At 38.7% G+C, this 22,228-nt stretch overlaps 1 protein-coding gene across 3 annotated transcripts in view; it reads right to left on the reverse strand.

Annotated features, from left to right (window-relative positions):
- CUL3 (cullin 3) overlaps nt 1–22,228 on the reverse strand; it is a 103,464-nt gene that overhangs the window by 26,512 nt on the left and 54,724 nt on the right. For all 3 annotated transcript variants that reach the window (XM_070422245.1, XM_070422246.1, XM_070422247.1), the window contains 3 exons: nt 4,609–4,769; nt 2,914–3,028; nt 866–1,094 (listed from right to left, as the gene is read on the reverse strand). In XM_070422245.1, the coding sequence (XP_070278346.1) occupies nt 866–1,094; nt 2,914–3,028; nt 4,609–4,769 (505 nt within the window). The remainder of the gene's footprint in view (nt 1–865; nt 1,095–2,913; nt 3,029–4,608; nt 4,770–22,228) is intronic.

Below are 22,228 nucleotides of genomic sequence, written 5' to 3' on the forward strand. Positions count from 1 at the left end.
TTGCCAAAACTTCATCTAAGAAGCAGAAGAAAAGAAGAGTAAGTACCAGATTTATTTTTCAATATCATGTCAGTGATTTATTTATAAAGTCAGAGTTTTAAAGCAAAACTTCAAAAATTAAGAGTGAGGACAACATAACTGATTCCTTATTTCTTGGGTACTTGTCACAAAATACTGTTTTCAGGAAAATGAAGGTAAATAGCCTACACAAGGAAATGCTACAGTTGTCACAAAATACTGTTTTCAAAAAAATAAAGGTAAATAGCCAAAATGAGTAAATGCTACAGTTCTCAAAATTTCTATTTTTACTTTTATGCAATTCTCCCTTTTCCTTTTTTAGTCTATAACTTCAGAGTCCCCCCAAAACCAATGAACTAATTTATTTAAATACACCAACAGGAAAGAGACCCATTTTTGCATTTTTGGAAACTTTATCACAACTAACTCCCATAGGAAAGCCTACAAAAATTTTAAGATTGGAACTTCAGATTTTAAAAGAATCACAAAAACTACAGGACAGTATTTGGGAATAGAGTCCAAGCCCTCTAGTATATAACACCAAAGTACAGGAATAGATGAGGAGCTTGTTGTCCTCACCAGTATTACATTTATCTTTTGGGTAAAGAAAAACACAAAGTGAGGAGACTTAAGATGAAAGATAGAAAAAAGTCACTTCGCTAGAAACATCTAAAATCCTCAGTAATAAATGCAAAGCTTTACCATTAAATCTTACCAAAGTAACAACTAAATTAGTGATATAAACCACTTCTTAAAAACTGACATTCATTATCTTAATGAGAGAAAAATTTAAAAATACTGAGAACTTGGTAGAACTATAAGGATTTTTCCAACTGCTAAGACTTACCTTCTGTCTTTCCATTTTTCAACATATGTACTAGCCCAGAATTCTCCATTTCTACTATAGTTTTCATGTGCTTGGAAATAAGTTCCCTCTCCACCACCTTTACAATTGGCTCTTCAGTTGATTTATCAAGGCAGTGCATCACCCGTTCTATTTCTTCATTAATTCTAGCTTCTACTTTCTTTATATATACTGAAGCACTGTTTTCTGCTAAAAATTTCTGGCTTTCCATCTGCAAATAGGAAGCATGATTCTTTAAAAACACAGAAGCAAAATGTGTTTCTGCTTTTAACTATATTTCTATAGTGTGTATAAAAAATCAAACTAAATATAATAAGCACTATTAACACTTTATATAGTGTATTACACATGATCATACAGTCTGTGTTATATACTTTAAAGCACTATTTACATAAAACTAAATTAATACATTATCCTTGAGCAGTGTTTTTCAAATACTGCCAATGTACTCCAAATAGCAGCAAAAGTAAACATATGCCAGAATAAAGTATCTGACTCAAAGTGAGAGTGGCAAATTCTTCTTTGATCTGTTTTAATTTAAAGTTATGCCTAGAAGGAATCATCATGTTTATCATATAGTTTTGCTGGCATACTGTTAATTACTAAAGTCCTCCTGCCACCCTGACTCTCAGGTTCAAAGGAGTATATATACTGAAGTTGGAGAAATGGAGCTTTTAAATAACTATCAATCTTGACTGCTAACACCAACCTTATAGAGGTTCCACTAAATTATAAATGTTAACCCAAATGATTTAAACTTATTTGAAAGTAGGATTAATGAATATATCTAAGAATTACATAATAAAAGACATGTTGATATGAACTATAGATAAATTTAATAACACTTCCTACTATCTTAACAAAAAGTATTCTTAGTCCTTGAAAATAATCAAATTTCTAAGAACATACATTAACACACCAAACAAAAATCTTGGTGAGATCATCTTAATAATCCCTGGCTATCATCATTACCTTATAAATACTGTCTTCTATCTGTCATGGTACTCAGTTATTATTATTATCATCCTATATAATAAAAGGGTAATATGCAAATTGACCCTAATGGCAGAACAACCAGAAGGACCACTGGACCAGTCACTATGAGGCACACTGACCACCTCTTGGTCCGTTTCCCTGGCCAACAGACTCCAATCACCCAATGGCAAACGGGGAGCTGGGGTGAGTGGTGGCAGGGGGCGGGGCGGGGAGTAGGCAGAATGGCCGACCTCTCGGTCCCTCTCCCCCTGGCTATCAGGCTCTGATCGCCTGATGGTGAATGGGGAACCGGGGGTGGGTGGTGGCGGGGAGCAGGGCCGACTTTGGGCAGCTGGGGAAGATGGCCCTGATTGCAGGCCAGGACTAGGGACCATAACTGCGCACGAATTTCGTGCGCTAGGCTTCTAGTTTCATTATAAATTAGTAGTAGTTTAGCTTTGCTTTCAGCAATTTAGTTGGTTTTGGGTTGTATATAATGCTGCAAATGTGTATCAATTGTATTTACTGACCTATAGTTTTCCAATCAACAGTCTTGAAGACATATATGCACTATGGAATCATGTACTTTCCTACATTTATTTTACTAGTTACTTATATTATCAAAAGCCTGTATAGTGAAACTTCACTGGTTATACACTGCATAGTAACTTGTGGGTAAATAATTTACAACATAAGAGCCTCAGTAAAAAAAGGTAAAAAATATTCAAATTAGTAACCACATTTAATAACTTTAAGAACATCTTAACACTTGGAGTGCGGGAAACGAGTTAAGTCGACTCGCGTGAATTGCGCGTACTCCGCGGGAGCCGTCTTTAACTCGGTTCATATAGATTTGCGGTGGAGTGCGGGAAACGTGTAAACTCGGGCCGATTGTAACTGCGTATTACCAAATATTTGTTTGTAATCCACCCTTTTGGTGGATGGAACAAAACCAAAAGACAGAGCCATCTTATATTTTGGCGGGAAATTCACCTGCACTCCAAGTGTTAAAAGAGCACTTATTTATATATCTTCACTGATACATAATTTTTTACCTGAAAAAATTCTGCAGACATTTCCAAAAAAGGAGCCTCAAAATCTTCTTCATAGACTGATCGTCCTTCAAGACCTAAAATCATTAACATCTGGCACGCATTTCTTATTGCGCCTCTGTCAAAAGAAGTTACAACCACTTGAAAATCAAATTACATCAAAGACACATACAAAAAATACAACAGAAATAGCTAAAAAGTTTAGAATATTTTTTTTAAAACAGTGACCAATCTCCCAGAAGCAGCTTCTTTGCAACATGAGGTTTTAAAGTAATTTTCATTGGAAAGCAGTACCTTGACTGAACAGGTATTTATCTCAAGTTGTTCTCATGCGATAACTTAAACAGTTGAAAGAAATATGCTTAAGATATCATGTCTAAATAGTCCTATGTATTTAAAAACACAAAATAAAAAAGCTATTATATCATGAAGAAGGGAGGATGAAAGGAGGCTGCATTGCTCGACTTGTAAATTTTTGTACCAAATGACTTTTGGGCAATCCTGACCAGGCACCGATGTGGAAATAAAAAACTTTACAGCCCTAGTTGATTTGACTCAGTGGATAGAGTGTTGGCCTGCGGACCAAAGGGTCCCAGGTTCGATTCTGGTCAAGGGCATTTACCTGGGTTGCAGGCTCCTCCCTGGCCCTAGTTAGGGCTCGAGCAGGAGGCAACCAATTGATTTGTTTCTCTCACATCGATGTTTCTCTCTTTTCCACTCTCCCTAAATATCAATGGAAAAATATCCTCGCGTAAGGATTCTATTAGCTGCTTTGAATAGAGAAGCAGAGAAAGCAGTCTTGCATGTTTCAAGCCACTTGAGCTGGTGTCACTGTAATCATTAGAAGGAATATGAGAATAGTACAGTAATATTTCTTAGCTGGTTTAGACTATGTTCAACATTTTTCTTTAAATATGTTAACAAGAAAGGCTAGCCAAAAGCCCTTAAAGAAAAAGACAAAGGAAAAAAAAATGTTATCACCCAGCCAGAAAAAGAACAAAATGCAAGAATAAAAAATACATGAAAAATCAAAGGAAAAAATTGCCGTCCACTGTATACCCTGTGGGGACAAGGCAGAAGAACTCTTGTAGAAAGGTCTAAAGGTGAGAGAGTACGAATTACAAAATAACTCCTCAGATATTGGAAAATTTGATTTGGGGATCCAGGAACACATCGATCTGGGGATCATAAATGACCCAAGCACTGATATCTACAGCCTGGAATTCTATGTGCTGGGTAGGCGAGGTTTCAGCATTGCAGACAAGAAATGTAGTTCAGGTTGCACTGGGGCTCAACACAGAGTCAGCAAGAAGGAGGCCATGTACTGGTTACAGCAAAAGTATGACCGGAATCACACTTCCTCACAAATAAATTCCCGTTTCTATCCAAAACGCCAATAAAATATTTTCAGTGAAATGTAAACAAAACAACAACGAAAATCAAATGGGAAGACTTATGGCTGAACTGCTTTAAAAAAAGTATACCAAATTAAAGGTTAAAATGGTCTCTTCTAAAAATAGAAGTGTGTTTTTAAGTTAACATCTATGTAACTTTGTTAACTGTGATATAAGCTTTTGAGAATTTTCATAATGTGCTAGAAAATCAAACTTTCATTTTAATAAAATTTTGACAATAAATTGGTTCTCAGGGTATAACTGCTAAAAACCAAAATCTAATGAGTTAAAAGATGATTAATACCGGTCTACAACTTCTCCTTTCCGCTCTCTTGCAATCATATCCAATAATGTTTGTCGTAGATGATCCCTAATACAGCCATATCGTACAACTTGATCTCGAAAAATAATTAATCCCAAATTGTAGACATTCTCCACATTATTTTGTTGTACATATACACGGTCCTGCAGTGAAAATAAAATCATAAAACATGAGTAGATCTCTTACAGACATAATAATCACTGTAAGCTACAATAGTAAAGGAAATAAAATTCCAAAAGTAGTCAATTTGGCAGGTGAAAAACACTTCAAGCTATCTTAAGCAACACGGAATATTCTACTACCTCCTAAGTTATATAAAAGATTTTTCAATTTACAATTGTTACTGAAACAAACGATGCCCATTTACCCTAAAATAAAAGGGGAGAAAAAAGCTAGCACACACCGGGAGGGGCAAGTAAGCAGAAAGCAGAGGAGAAAGGTAATCAGATCTTTCTTTCTCCCCAAAGCCATACCATGCTCAAACATGGTTCTTACTTTATTAAATACTCTACTTGAAGATCATATTCTATGAATGAAAATTGTGAGCTGAATGAAATACAGATCCAAATGGTTTAAATTGATTGCTTATTGGTAAATATTAAAAGGCTCTAGGCTTATAACAGAGCAGCATTAAATATTACATAATTAAAACACCTCCAGTTACTATCATTTTAAACAGATTACTTACTAGTAATCATCTTATTATGTTCAAGTTCTTACCAACATTGATTACAGGTATCTCACTATAGAGCAGTGGTCCCCAACCTTTTGGACCTCACGGACCATCAGTGGTCCACGGACCACCAGTTGGCGACTGCCTGCTATAGTGCACAAGTAACCCAGAACTATTGGCTATGAAAGTCTAATTTTGGGCATTCTTTGAAATTCAGTATTACATCAAAATACATAGAAACAACTACTGTTTTTAATTCACAAAGGAATTAGTAATAGAATTCTCTTCTGTTCTTAAACACGATTTCTCTGGGCTTTAGTGGGTCTGTGAACTTCCTAAAATTATAAAATTATTATTATTGTGTTTGTTCATATATAAGTACTTTGGAAACAAAGCTCAGAGCTTTCACCAGGTTCTTAAAAGCATCTGTAATCCAAAAACAGTTAAGAACCACTTCATATGGATCTTTTAACATGTGTGGTATGTTTTGTTCTGTTTTTTTGTGTGTGTGTGTGTGTGTTTTTTTTTTTTACATTTTAGACCGTTTTTATTTATTAAAGTACTACATTACTTAGATTTAATAAATTTTAGAAGCTGTACAACAAACAGGTAAGAATAATTTGTATCCTTTCTTTTAAAAGAAACATTGTCATTACAAGCAACATCAAAGCTACAAGCTGAACATGAACAAAAGTTCTAACATATTAGCAATGCACCTACAATGATATTGATTAACCTTCCAACCAATTTTTACTAAATTCTCTATGAGTACCACTCTCTTCATATATCATTCCTCCAATCTTCTTTTATGTATCTTACATAATGGTACATACCTAATGGATAAAAGGAAAACTGCTCTTTTATTAGCATCTGTGGTGCTCACATTTTTTTTAAGTCCTGAAATCAACTTCAGTGAGTTTGAAATTTTCATTGATAACTTCTCCGACAAGTTCTCAGGTTTCACACTATCCTCAAGATCTTAAATTCCAAAATTCCCTCTGAACACATCCTTCCTGCTATTTTATAGCTCTCACTGTTTCTTATGCACTGAAGCTACTCTTTACACTCATGTCCTTCAAGTCCAACTTCCCTCCTGTTATCCAGGTTTGCCTCACGTTTCAGTATAAAACAAGTTGTCCTTAAAAACTGGCACAAATCTAACCTAATGAAGCAAAAAGTCACACAAGTTCAGGAGACCCAAAGATTCCCAAACAAGAAGCCAAACAGGCAAACACCCAGCCACATCATAATTAAAATGCCAAAAATTAAAGATAAAGAGATCATCTTCAAGGCAGCAAGAGAAAAGCAATTTGTTACAAAGGAGCTCCCATAAGACTGTCAGCTAATTTCTCATCAGTAACTGCCAGAAAGGGAATGGCATGAAGTATTCAAGGTAATAAAAAGCAAGAATCTGAAACCAAGATTTCTATATCCAGCAAGGCTATCATTCAAAATAGATGGTGAAATAAAGAGCTTCCCAGACATAAAAAGGCAAAATGAGTTTATCACCACCAAACCAGTACTGTAAGAAATGCTAAAGAAACTGCTGAAATGAGAATAGAGAAATAGACATAAATAATAAAAATGATGATAAATAAGTACCTGTCAATAATAATCTTAAATGTAAATGCTCCAATCAAAAGACACAGGGTGGTTGAATGGATACAAAAACATGAACAAATTACATGCTGTCTACAAGAGACCCACCTCAGAACAAAAGACTCACAAAGGAAGAGAGTGAAGGGATGGAAAAAATTTTCCATGCAAATGGAAATGACAAACAAGCTGGGTTAGCAATATTCATATCTGACAAAACAGACTTCAAAATGAAGGCCATCACAAGAGACAATAAAGATCACTACATAATACTAAAAGGGTCAATCCAACAAGAGGATATGATATAACCCTGGGAAGCATATATGCACCCAACAATGGAGCACTTAAATATATATAACTTCTAGAGAACTTTAAGGAGAGATTGACAGCAATTTAGTCATAGTACAGTCACTAACTTCACTGGATAGATCTTCCAGACGAAAATTAAGAAGGAAACAATGACTCTAAAGGACACACTGGATCAGATGGATTTAACTGACATTTATAGAACATTTCACCCGAAAGCTGCAGAATATACATTCTTTTCAAGTGTACATGGGTCATTCTCAAAGATAGATCACATGTCAGGACATGCAAGAAGATTGAAATCATATCAAGCATCTTCTCGGATCACAATGGAATAAAATTAGAAATCAACTATAGTAAAAACATTCAAAAACATTCAAACGCATGGTAACATGTTATTAAAAACAATGAATGGTTTTCCAATGAGATCAAGAAAGAAATCAAAACCTTTCTGGAAACAAATGAAAATGAATACACACCAACCCAAAATACATGGGACACAGCAAAAGCAGTCCTAAGAGGGAAGTTCATAGCACTATAGGCCTACCCCAAAAAACAAGAAAAATTAATAATAAACTATTTAACCCTATAACCCAGAGTAAGTAGAAGAAAGGAAATAATAAAGAAGAAATAAATGATGTAGAGGCTAAAAAAACAATAACAAAAAAATCAATGAAACCAAGAGCTGGTTCTTTGAAAAGATAAACAAGTTTGATGATCCATTAGCCAGACTCATTAAGAAACAAAGAGAGAGGACCGAAATAAATAAAATCAGAAACGAAACCGGCAAAGTAACAACCAACACCTCAGATATACAAAGGATTATAAGAAGATACTATGAACAACTACATGCCAACAAGCTGGACAATGTGGATGAAATGGACAAATTCCTAGGAAAATACAATCTTCCAAAACTCAACCAGGAAGAATCAGAAAACCTGAATAGGCTGGTAAGTACTGATAAAACTGAATCAGTAATAATAATAATAATAATAATAATAAAAAGTATCCCAGCAAACAAAAGCCCTGTTCCCGACAGCTTCACAGGGGAGTTTTACCAAACATTCAAAGAAGAACTAACACCTATCCTCCTTAAACTATTCCAAAAAATCCAAAAAGGAAGGAACACTTCCAGCTCTTTCTACGCTCTTTCTACGAAGCCAGCATTATCCTATTTTCAAAACCAGATAAAGACACTACAAAGAAAAGAAAACTACAGGCCAGTATCCCTGATGAACACAGATGCTAAAATCCTCAACAAAATATTAGCAAATTTGATCCAGAAATATATTAAAAAGATCATACGCCATTAACCAAGTGGGATTTATTCTAGGGATGAAAGGTTGGTACAATATTCACAAATCAATAAACGTGGATTTTCTTAAGAATAGTAACTGTGCATGGAGGGACCTGGAGAGTATTATGCTAAGCGAAATAAGCCAGTCAGAGAAAGACAAGTATCACATGATCTCACTCATATGTGGAATCTAATGAACAAAATAAATCCAGACATAGAAGCATGGAACAGACTGTGAAATATCAGAGGGAAGGTGGAGGTGGGGATGGGTGGGAAGAGATCACCCAAAGAATTTGTATGCATATACACTGAGTGGCCAGATTATTATGACCACCTGACGTTTGTAGGCAAATTAGCTGTAGACTGCATCGTATGGGATATGGAAGCCGAAGGCTGTTCGAACACCTTTGCTGTCTGCAGTTACCAAGATAAAACGTCTCCAATTCGCACAGGAACACAAGGATTGGACAGTCGAGCATTGGAAATAAGTCATGTGGTCCGATGAATCACGTTTCCAGTTGCATCATGCAGATGGCAGAGTGAGAATTTGGCACAAATAGCATGAAAGCATGCACCCCACATGAATGAGTACAACCCTTCAAGCTGGTGGGGACAGTGTTATGGTTTGGGGCATGTTTTCCTGGCATGATTTGGGCCTTTTAATTCGTGTGGGACAATTCTGAACAGCACAACATACCTAAATATCGTTGCTGATCAAGTTCATCCTATCATGCTGATGACGTATCCCAATGGAGATGGCTTCTTCCAACAAGACAATGCGCCATGCCATGGTGCTTGTATTGTGCAGGAGTGGTTTCAAGAACATGAGGGAGACTTTACCTTGCTTAGGTGGCCCCCACAATCACCAGATCTCAATCCAATTGAGCATTTGTGGGACGAAGTTAAAAGAGCCATCAGGCAGCTGGTTCCACAACCATCAAATCTCATAGAACTGGACAGTGCTATTCATCAGGCATGGGGTCAGATTCCTCACATCACCTTTCAACATCTCATGGAGTCAATGCCAAGAAGAATCACCGCAGTATTAACACTCCGGTGTGGGGTGAATTTCCCGCCAAAATATAAGATGGCGCGGGCAATTATTTAGGTTTCCCGCGCAAAATCAGGGATTTTTATGATACCTATTACCCCAATGGGTATGAAACGGTTTGCATACGCAGGTAGGTATCTTTGTGAACGGCAAACAAACAAATATTTGGTAATACGCAGTTACAATCGGCCCGAGTTTACACGTTTCCCGCACTCCACCGCAAATCTATATGAACCGAGTTAAGACGGCTCCCGCGGAGTACGCGCAATTCACGCGAGCCGACTTAACTCGTTTCCCCCACTCCAAGTGTTAAAGACAAAAGGTGGCCCAACGAAGTACTGATGGGGTGGTCATAATAATCTGGCCACTCAGAGTGTGTGTGTGTGTGTGTGTGTGTGTGTGTGTGTGTTTGTCCATCCCACGTTCAAAGGCTGTTAAATCATGTTGTTTACCCATATCTTCAGAAAAAAATCACTTCTACTGCTTCCCTATTTATAATGGTCTGGCCCTCTAGCAACTTCAGCGCGAAATTATAGCTAATTTGCCTACAAACGTCAGGTGGTCATAATAATCTGGCCACTCAGTATATGTATATATATGATATTAGTAAGTTTAACATATTACTAAGTATTAATCTTAATTTAGGCTAAGAGAAATGTAAAAAAAATTAGGTGAGATTAAAAGGCACATATACTGCAATCTTCAGAGTAAATTAAGATAGCTAGAGTGATTTTTAAAAAAAATATCCCTTTTGGGTTTTATTGCAGTATATTTCATATGCTATAAAATTCACTCATTTTAAGACTACAGCTCAATAATTCAGTTAATTTTTATAGCTATGTAACCACTGCCACAATCTAGTCCTACACTATTTCTATCACCCCCTCCTCCCAAAAACCTTTCAAGCCATTTGCAGTCAATCCCCACTTCCAGTACCCCTGCTCTCTCTTTCTATAAATTTCCTTTCCTAGACATTTTATGTAATTAAAATCATATAATATGTGATCTTTGGTGTCTGATTTTTCACTAAGCATAAAGTTGCTAAGGTTGTAACATGTTTCAGTATTTCATTCCTTGTTAGTGCTGAATAGTATCCATTGTATGAATATACCACATTTAGTTTATTCATTCACATCAGCTAAAGGATATTTTGAGCTGTTTCCAGTTTTTGTCTACTATGAGTAATGTTGCTATGAACATTTAGGTACAACCTTTTTGTGGACATATGCTTTCATTTTTCTTGGATAGATTTCTAGGAGTGGAAGTATTGAGTCATATGAAAAGTGCCTATTTTTCCTAAAGTGAAAATATCAATTATTATAAATTTCTGAATATGAAAATACTAGATGTGGAGTTAGGAATTCTTCATATGATCTCACGCTCTACCATTAACGACTATATGATGGTTAAAGTGTTTGAGCAAAGCTTAGAACATTTAACTCCATGGAAGTTGATTGTGGATAAGGGAGATACAGATGATGTAGGATAAAAGCTACACCTTTTAACTGGAGACTATCAAGGTGTATATAATGATTATACATAAGTGACATATAATACTAACCCTGAAATTTAATGGGTACCAGAGAGATAATAAAATGTAGAAGGGAAACCCCACAAAATTGAGTGTGGCTATTTAAATTAGTAATACTAAATACACATTTATATTAAACTAGAGGCCCAGTGCACAAAAATTTGTGCACTCGGGGGAGGGGGAAAGGAGGGTCCGCCAGCCCGGCCTGTGCCCTCTCGCAGTCTGGGACCCCTCGGGAGATAACAACCTGCTGGCTTAGGCCTGCTCCTGGGTGGCAGAGGGCAGGCCCAATCCCTAGGTGCAGCCCCTGGTCAGGCTCAGAGCAGGGCCGATTGGGGAGTTGGGGCACCGCCCCGTCATGCACAGAGCAGGGCGGATCGGGAGGTTACGATGCCACCCTCAGTCACGCTCAGGGTAGGGCCGATTGGGGGGTTGGGGCACCGCCCCCTGTCACACTCAAGGCAGGGTCGATAGGGAGGTTGCGGCGCCACCCCCTGTCACGCACAGAGCAGGGCCGATCAGGAGGTTGGGGCGCTGCCCCCTGTCACTCACAGAGCAGGGCCAATCAGGGGGTTGGGGCGCTGCCCCCTGTCACTCACAGAGCAGGGCCGATCAGGGGGTTGGGGCGCTGCCCCCTGTCACTCACAGAGCAGGGCCCATCAGGGGGGTTGGGGCTCCGTACCGTCACACACAGAGCAGGGCCCATCAGGGGGTTGAGGAGCTCCCCCCTGTCACTCACAGAGTAGGGCCAATAGGGGGGTTGGGGCACCGCCCCCTGTCACACACAGAGCAAGGGGGATCAGGGGGTTGGGGCGCTGCACCCTGTCACACTCAGGGCAGGGCCAATGGGGAGGTTATGGCTCTACCCTGTCACACACAGAGCAGGGCCCGTGGGGGGGGGGGGGGGGTTGGGGCGCCGCACCCTGTCACACACAGAGCAGGGCTGATCAGGGGGTTGCTGCACCGCACCCTGTCAAACAGAGCCGCAGGGCAATCAGGGGATTGGGGAGCTCCCCCCTATCAGGCACAGAGCAGGGCTGATCAGGGGGTTGGGGCGCCTTCCCCTGTCACGAACAGAGCAGGGCAGATAGGGAGGTTGTGGCCCCGCCCCCTGTCACACACAGAGTCGCAGGGTGATCAGGGGGTTGAGGAGCTCCCCCGTCACGCTGATCCCAGTGCCGGTGCCGGGAGCCTCGCTGCTCCGCTGATCCCAGTGCCAGGAGGCATATTACCCTTTTACTATATAGAATAGAGGCCTGGTGCACGGGTGGGGGCCGGCTGGTTTGTCCTGAAGGGTGTCCTTGATCAGGGTGGGGGTCCCCACTGGGGTGCCTGGCCAGTCTGGCTGAGGGGCTGAGGGCCGTTTTCAGGTTGGCGGGTGACTAAAGCTCCCAACCGCTCCTTTTTTTTTTTTTTTTATTCTGGGCCAGCTTTAGCTCTGAGGCCTCGCTGCTGAAAACATCGATACAATGTTGTGGTCCGGCTGGCGGAAGCCCGGCTGACTGAAAGCCGGTTTCTGGGGTTTTGTTTAGCTTCTTATTTGCAACATAGTACATAGTTGCTTAGAGTTGCAGCTGAGAGGCCGGCAAGTCAGCCGGGGAACGTTGGAGTCCGCCGTCACTGGAGCAAGCAAGCCTCCCTGTTCGCTTCAGTGAATGGCTGCCTGCCGCCATCTTGGCTGACAGTTAATTTGCATAAGGATATGCTGATTAGCCAATGGGAAGGGTAGCGGTCGTACGCTAATTACCATGTTTCTCTTTTATTAGTGTAGATGTCTGGTATGTATGATTAATTACCATCAAGCAAAATAAAAGCTATACATGACACACCCACCATTTATGTGTGCATGTTAAACATATATGCATGCACATATTCACAATAAAGTTGATATATGTGAAAATATTTGCTAAATGAACATGTTAAATATGTTGATTGATTATTAGCATTATCAGAAGGAATTCAGCCTGTGGATACACAATAGCATTTTCATAACAGATTCTAATAGGAACCTCTCTTTGTTACAATACAATCTCAAAGTACAGATAAAATAAAATCATCCCAAGAGAAAAAATATTAAATAATAACCTAAAAATATTTTAATCTCAGGCTTTTTAGCCAAAATGTAGTCTGTATGAATCCAACATTTGTCATTTATCTATTGAAGAGAGCTCAGCAAAAAAAGTTGGTGGCTGCTTCTATTTGTCTTTTTAAGTCAAAATGCAGGCATTTTAAATATAAAGTATTCTGAAAAACATGTTTGAAAGCCCAATGTCTGGGTCAAACACCAGACTGAATAAAGATATGCGAGTTTCATCACCACAGAGATAAGCTACATTTTAAATTTCTAAATTTATGGTTATCTCTCAGGAGTTGCTAACCTGAAATGGGCAAGAACCTTCAGAAGCTAGGTGGACCAGTGCAGGTGGGGCAGTGCTGGGGGTGGTGGTGATGAGAAAGAGTAATCAATGACAGGACCACTCCATTGTTCCTGTTTTCACAGAGCTGGGAAAAAGTCAGACTGCTTTTGCATCTGATTTCATCTCTGCAGTTTGCTTGATAAACCAACTTAGAAGTACTTATCTGTAATGCAACATTAACCTCACAAAGTTATTTCACTTATTTACACTTTTATTCTTAATAGAATAGCTTTTTTTTATAGAATAGCTTTTATAAGATAAACTTCCCTGCCAAGAAGAACTATAAAAGCTAGATTTTTAAAAAAGTACCACTTTAAAAGCATAAACTAGGATAAGTAGGTCTCTAGGAGCTGAGGTGGAGAGCTGCAGTCTTTCTTCCTCTGCTACAAGAAAAGGGACCGAAATCAGCTGATGTCCAGGTAAAACTCCTTTGGCAAATAGCTACCTGAACTAGGGCTCTTTTCTCAGTCGACAGAGGACATCAGCCTACAAGATGCTGGGCCGTACAAGGCCACAGATATTACTACTACTACCATCTTGGAAAATATTTGCCTTTTCCCCTTAACTAATGCTTCACCAAGATACCTAATCCATCAAGACACCTGACAGATCAAAGTCAGCATGCAATAGTATTCTTAGAAGCGTCAAGATGTGCTATGTAAAAATATAAATTTTACGAAAGATAAATCTGTGCAAAGTCAAGAAATGCTTGATAGCCAGCCCACCTGTGACCAACCTCCTGATCAGCCCTATAAACAGCTTCATTACTTAGGGGATGGTATTAAATACAAATAAAAATAAAACAAGAAAATTTGTTATGAAGTTCAAAAAGTAACTTAACTCTTACCAATTAATTTATTTTACCTGCAAGAATGGTTTAGCAAATATTTTTAATCAACAGTCATTGTCACAGAAAAGCAAAGTCGGATAAATGGATAGTAGGCGCAGTGCGCAATGGTATACACACGAAAAGAAACAAATTATAAGCTCTTTCACAGTATTGCTCATATCTCGTGTTTCATTGAACAATGTTTTCTTGCTAAATTAAATAGGTATTTGGGAAGCAAATTCTAAAACTAACCTGTGGGTCACATTCAATTCTGAAAGTTTGTACTACAAATATAAGTACAATAGTCCATTGTCTTAATTATAAAGTTTACGGGAGCTCTTCATAAAATTTTTGCTTCAAATACAAGTAGTTCAGTACTTTCAATAACACCACTAATGAACCAAGGGAGTTACAAATTAGTATGCATTCATCTACATTTCCCTGCCTGGTCCCACTGTGGTCACTGGTAGCTATTTATTTAGACCAGTGGTTCTCAACCTTGGATGCACATAAGAATCACCTGGGAATCTTTTAAAAATAATGATTTCTGGGCCTTATCCTCCAGAAATTCTGTTTCTTTGTTATGGGATGGGGCCACAACATTAGTAACAAAGAAACAGAATTTCCGGAGGATGAGGCCCAGAAATCAGGATTTTAAAAAGATTCCCAGGTGATTCTAATGTGCAGCCAAGGTTGGGAACCACTGATTTAGACAAAGAGCACTGTTAAAATTGTAGCAAATAGCTCTGAAAGGTGGTTCATCAAGCAAACTGTAGAGTAGGTTAATCAAACTCTTAAGTTTTCATTTATTTTTTAAAAAGAGGATAGGAAAAGAGAAATGTAAGCAGCGTGAAAAATCTCTATAAATATTAAACATTTATCCTGTTCATACACTAGAGATAAACCCTGAAAAATCAGATTTATTTAAAAGAATAAGCAAATAATTTTCTGTAGCAAGTGGCTACTGTCTGTCTGTTAGGACATTTTTGAACCTGCTTTCCCAAGCATAATCACTACGCAATCTTCTATCAACAAGTAATACATTTAAGAGTTTTCAAACAGAGTTCCCTTTCTAAACATGACTTAAGAAACCTTAACACAATGAATATGAAAAAGAATTTTAAAAAACAACCACACAAAAACCTATAATATAATTTTGCAGTAGAAATAAGTCTAATTAGCTCAAAATTTAAAGAACTGTCCAAATATTTTCCCAATGCTAGTGGTTCACTACATTGTTGAAAGGGCATCAGTAAGATATGAAACAGTAAATTATAGAGAAATAGCAACATTTCTAGGTTGAATTTTACTACAGTGAATGAAAAAGCAGAGAATATGGTGTTAAAAACCTGGCTGGAAAACAGCTCTACAACTAAAGCTGCAAGTTTCCATCACTGTAAAAGGGCCCCAAATCTCTCAGGCCTGTGAAAGTTTAAAAAAAATCTTATATAATAAAGAGCTAATATGCAAATTGTCATCACTCCCTCACGCAGGGGCTGGGTACCTGAGGCTGCGCCCCCCTCCCCCCACCCCAGCGCCGGGGGACCCAAGGCTGTGGCCCCTCACCCTGCGGGGCTTGATGGGGGTGGGGCCGGCCGGGTCTGGGTCTCGCGCGATTTCGAGGCATGCACAGGTGGGTGGGGACTTAACTCTGGGCCCTGCAGCATGCCCCAGACTCTGACAGGAGGGAGATTTTCATATACATTTTACTGATTTTCTTTTATCTCTGACACTTCTATTATAGAGAAAGGGCAAATAGCAATATTAAAATATTTCCTCTAATTCCCTTTTAATGTGCATGAATTTTGTGCACCGGGCCACTAGTGTAGTTATAAAAAGTCCTATTTAAAAACAATTTTTATTCATTTTAAGAACTATCCTAGAATGTTTGACAAATCAAAATTTGTCATATCTCTCTAAAGCTGTATAAATCGCACCAAATCATAAAAGCACTGTTCCATACTCCACAATTTAATAATCTGATGGTAGGAAAAAAACACAAAAACAACAGGAAACAGAACCATAAGAGTAATCACTCTCAAGGTCTTGGATATATATATATATATATATATATATATATATATATATATATATATATCTCCCTAATATGCAAATAGACCAAACGGTGGAACTGAAAAACCGAACAAAACAACTGGTCGCTATGATGTGTGCTGACCACCAGGGGGCACACACAGAACATGGCGGGCGTTGGCTACAGCGGGATGGTGGAGCAGGTGAGAGGGGGCGCCAGACCAAGGTGGGGCGCTGGTTGCTGTCATTGGGGTGAGCCTCTGGTGGTTACTGAAAATTCTTTGCTCACATGCGCCATGGTCCTGACTGGCCCTCGTACATGCTCCTGGCACTGGAGTCACCACTCGCACCTGCTGCCGGCACTCGGCACCAGCCTCGATTGCCCCTCAGGGTTTCTCCACCTCCTCCTGCTAAGGGGCAACTGGGGCCAGCAGCTACCTCTCGCACCTGCGAAAGCACCATGCGCCGTGAGTGCATGGGAGCTGCAGCGGGAGGAGTGTGGCTGCCGGCAGGCGGGGATGGGGGGCCACGGAGGGAGGGGTCAGGTGGGGGCACGGAGCATGGGCCGAGACCCACCCCAGTGCCCACCGCAGCCTCATGCCCCACAGTTCCTTTGAAGGTGTACGAATTCGTGGACTGGGCCCCTAGTGAGATTATAACAAGTATAGGAAAGAAGACCTGTATTACAGAAGTGTTCTAATTCAGTGGTTAAGAGCATAGATTTAAGCCCTAACCGGTATGGCTCAATGGATAGAGCATCAGCCGGCAGACTCAAGGGTCCCAGGTTCGATTCCGGACAAGGGCATGTACCTTGGTTGCGGGCATATACCCAGTAGGGAGTGTGGAGGAAGCAGCTGATCGATGTTTCTCTCATCGATGTTTCTAACTCTCTATCTCTCTCCCTTCCTCTCTGTAAAAAAAAAAAATCAATAAAATACATTAAAAAAAAAAAAAAGAGCCAGTCAATCCTATCTCTGCCGTTTACTAGATTTGACCTTAAGCATCTGTGTCAGCTTCCCATCTGTGAAGTAACATCTACTCTAGATGCCAGTCCACACATTCCACTTCTAAACTTTAATAAGACCAAGTCCTCTGCCAAGAACAACTATAAAAGCTGGATGAAAATAAAAAGCTACCACCTCACACACATCAAGATGGCTGTTATCAAAAAACAAAATAAAACAAAACCAAAACTACAAAAAATAACAACTACTGGGGAAGGATATGAATAAATTGAAGCTCCTGAGCAGTCTTAAATAAATATTTGCAGACCTGTATTCACAGTAGCATTACTCAAAATAAACAAAGGGTAAAAACTACCTAAGTGTCCAGTTATAAATGAATGGATAAACAAAGTGTATTATATACATTCAACAGAATTATTATTCATCCTTAAAAAGGAAGGGAATTCCAACACATGCTATAACAGAAATGAACTTTGTTAACAAAAGGTCAAGTACTCTAATTCCATTTATATGACATCTAGAGTGGTCAGATTTATAGAGACAGGAAGTACAATGGTGGTGACCAGGCACTGAAATGAAGGGTGAATGGGGAGTTGTTATTTAATGGGTACAGAGTATTAGTTTTGCATGATCAAAGTTCTGGAGGTGGGTAGAGGTGACAGTTGCATGACAGTATGAATACATTTAAGATCTATGAACTATACACTTAAAAATAGTTAAGATAACAATTTTGTTGTTTATTATACAATAATTTTTTAAAAGCTAACAATTTAAAAGCACCGAAGAACAACAAAGACAACCTGGAATTGTGGGGTCTAGATTCTGGAGAGAAGGCAAGTATACTGAGAGGAGCCCCACATCACCTTTACTCATTCCCTTGGGCCATTTGTTTTATCTGGAGGACTGGAAATAGGACAACAAGCAGAAAGTCACAGGTGGGCTGGCTATCAAGCAGCTAGAACTCATGAGGGGTTCAAAGGCTGCAGAAGAGAGAAATCCAAGTAAGAACCAGAAACTCGGCAAATAATTTTCATTAAGGTGTTCACTGACATATTACCTACACATGGATGAGACACCAAAACACCAAAGAGCAGCACTGGAAGGCAAAAGAGCTGAACAGAGACTGTTGGCCTACTTGCAGTGGTGAAAAGACAAAAGTTGGAATTCAAGGCACAGTTATGTAGAGAGCAAACTGATAAACACCTCTGGCTTTCACCTGAGACCCCAGAAGGGCTATTCCCAGTGAGCAGACATATGCCCTGGAAATAGAGGCAAACTAAAAATAGACCAATCTTAACATAGCCTAAAAGCCAGCTTCAACAAACTCATAGTGATCTGCCCATACTGTACCTGCTAGCCCAAAGAAAATTTTATTTCCCTTTAAGAAAGATAGTCTCCACATTCTTCATATAGTGTTGGTAAAAGTACCAGGTTTGTTCTCCCACCAAAATAAAATACCCCAAGGTCAAATGTCTGAAAACACCCCAAGAAGTCAGAAGTATTCTAAGACTCATACAATGAGGAAGTAGTTGAAAACAAAACATAACTAATATAAAGAAAATTATAAGTCAAGGATCTGTGCTGTAATCACTAAGATAACCACTAAAATAATTTTAAAAGACTACATAATTAACAGCTAATGGGAAAGGAGAATGGGGCAATAAAACATATTTGATGCACCTATAGTGGGATGGCAAATTTAAATCCAAAGATATCAATAATTACATTAATGTAAATGAACTATATGCTTCAATTTAAAAACAAAGATTATCAGATGGGTTTAAAAGGCATAATATTACTATGTGGTGCTTGCAAGTGAAATATAAGGACACAGAAAGGTGGAAAGAAAAAGATGTTAAGAAATTCTCCATGCAAGCATTTATCAAAGAAAGCTCATAAAATAATACAATACAAAGTAGACTTTAAGGCAAGAATCATTACTAGAGATATAGAATATTTCATAAAAATTCAACAGAAAGATAAAATGATCCTATATTTATATTCATTTTGTAACAAAACCTCCAAATATATAAACTAAAAGAACTAAACAAATCAAAATTTATAATAAATATTACAAATCTAAAGATATTCACATTTCTTAATAGCTGATAAAACAAGCAGACAATAAAAACTAGTGTGAAAGATTTGAACATAGTTAATAAATTTGACCAAACTGATATGTATGCAACACTATCTAACAATTGCAGACAAAAACTGGAATTAACTGAAATTTAAAACTTTTCTTCAAAAATACCATTAAGAGAAATGCAATCCCAGAATGAAAGACAATAGTTCACATACATATATCTGACAAAGAACATCTATCTAGAACAGCGGTTCTCAACCTGTGGGTCGTGACCCCTTTGGGGTTCGAACCACCCTTTCACAGGGGCCGCCTGAGACCATCGGAAAACACATATATAATTACATATTGTTTTTGTGATTAATCACTATGCTTTAATTATGTTCAATTTGTAACAATGAAATTGGGGGTCACCACAACATGAGGAACTGTATTAAATGGGTCGCAGCATTAGGAAGGTTGAGAATCACTGATCTAAAATATATAATGAACTTCCAAAACCCTCCAGGAAACTCACATTAAAAATAAATGGGCAAAAATGATTTATGTACTTTTTATAATCTATAACAACAAAAATGTTTTCAAAAATTAGAAGAACAGTTTCAAATTAGTGTAGGGCTAGTGTACCACCAAGTGGATAGATGAACTGCTAGGGTATCTGATTTTTTGGTGAGTTTCTACGTATTATGATGATAATGTTTTTAAATAACTTCTAATGACAATTAGGAATCTAAATCTTAAAAAGTCAATTTCTCAATGAGGATTTTAATATTAGATTCAAAATTTAAAAATAAGAAATATAGAATACAAAGGATTTCCAATGTTCTTTGATAGCTTACATAAGTGATTTTCAACCAGTGTCCCAAGCATTTTTAAAATATGCAATGCCTGACTATTTTAGTCAGGGGCAATGACTTCTTTCCCCTCAGACTGTCATATAAGAAAATGACAACATTGCTTCTTGGCCTTTTAGCTAAGATCAAGTGTAAAAATATGACAACAGTCAACACAACAATAGCCATCTGGTGTGAATGAATCAAAATTGTATCTATTTTTTTTGTCAGATTGGCAATATATATATTTTTTGATGAGCTCTAGAATTTTAGTAATTAGTTAATGAGTGCCATGAGACTGAAAATTGTTGGCTTAAATCAGAGAGGGAGTCACTGTTCTTAAATTAGGCTTGGGAAACTAGGGTTATCTGCCCAGTTTTCCATATCATAAAAATTTCCCAATGACGAAGAACCAGGAAAAAGGAAACACAGGTTTTTAGTACAGGGCTTGATACATAATACACACTTGATGTATACTTGCTGAATGAATGAATTTATCCTCATAAATACAAAGGTGAATGAATGTTAGCTCAATTCAGTAAATTATAAATTCTTTTAAGCAGAAATTATAATAATAAAAGTGTAATATGCTAATTAGCCAGACGTCCTACCAGATGAAGCTGAGGCTGCGAGGGAAGCCTGGGTCCCGGGTGCCAGAGGGAAGCTGGTGCCTGCAGCCGGGGAAAGGAAGGCCTACTCTTGCATGAATTTCGTGCATGGGGCCTCTAGCTTATACAAAATTATACATATACAGTAGAGGCCCAGTGCACAAAATTCGTGCACAGGAGGGGGCTGAGGGAGATCCCTCAGCCAGGCCTGTACCCTCTTACAATCCAGGACTTCCCCCTCCCAATCCGGGACCGTTGGCTTCTAACTGCTCACCTTCCTGCCAGCCTGATCACCCCTAACAACTCTGCCTACCTGCCTGATCGCCCCTAATCACTCTGCCTGCCTGCCTGCCTGCCTGCCTGATCGCCCCTAACCCCTCTGCCTGCCTGCCTGATCACCCCTAACCACTCGCCTGCCTGCCTGGTTGCCCCTAAACACTCTGCCTGCCTGATCGCCCCTAACCGCCCCTGCCTCAGCCCCTGCCGCAGCGGCTTCATCCGGAAGGACGTCTGGAATGACGTCTGGAAGGTCATTTGGCTGTCTGGTCTAATTAGCATATTACGCTTTTATTATTATAGATAATTCTTCTGCAATGAGGTGAAGACCATGAGCTTTGGAATAAAAAAAGACTTCACTACTTCAGTAATGTTAGTAACGGTGTGCTCTTGGCAGGTTAATCTAACTTCAGTTTATTCATTTGCAAAATGGAGAATATGATACTCACCTGGAAGTTCAGGTATTTAAAACATTCTGACAGAGATATAGTCATGTAGTAAATGATATTTGTTGATTTGTATTTTTACTTTTTCAAATAAATAGAAATTTTATTGCTTTCCCAAACTACAATAAAAATATTGTAGAAACATAAATTGATATAAGTTAATATACTCAAGGTGCTTAAAATAGTGCCTGGCACAACTAAGAGCTGTGAAAATGCTATCTGCTATTACATGGAAGAGTACTGGGTAAACTCATAGGCAACCAAGGCTCTATCAACACACCTTAAGAGTTGTTGAAGACACTACCATTAATACTAATCTACCCACAACTTCGGTTTTTCCTTCATTACCATGAGCTAGACATCATGTGTAGCTATTCACTTTGTTTTAAAATGGTATAAAAACTTCAGAGCAGAAAGAGCTCTAAAACTTAAAATGATCTAATCAGCACATCTTCCCATCATATCCCATAGATAGGCTTCAGGGAAACAACCCATTAATCCCTTGAAAATGCATATATAAAAGGATATGCTGTGTGGTGTGTGCATGCACACACACGTCTTCTAGGAAAGGGCCCATGAATTTTGAACATTCTTCAAGGGGTGTCTAACCCCCCAAAAGATAAGAATCAGAGCTCTTACCCAGTAAATGTAATTTATTTT

Source organism: Myotis yumanensis, unplaced genomic scaffold (assembly GCF_028538775.1).
Source record: "Myotis yumanensis isolate MYYU_CA2020_CCGP unplaced genomic scaffold, mMyoYum1.0.hap1 SCAF_8, whole genome shotgun sequence".
Taxonomy (NCBI): Eukaryota; Metazoa; Chordata; class Mammalia; order Chiroptera; family Vespertilionidae; genus Myotis; species Myotis yumanensis.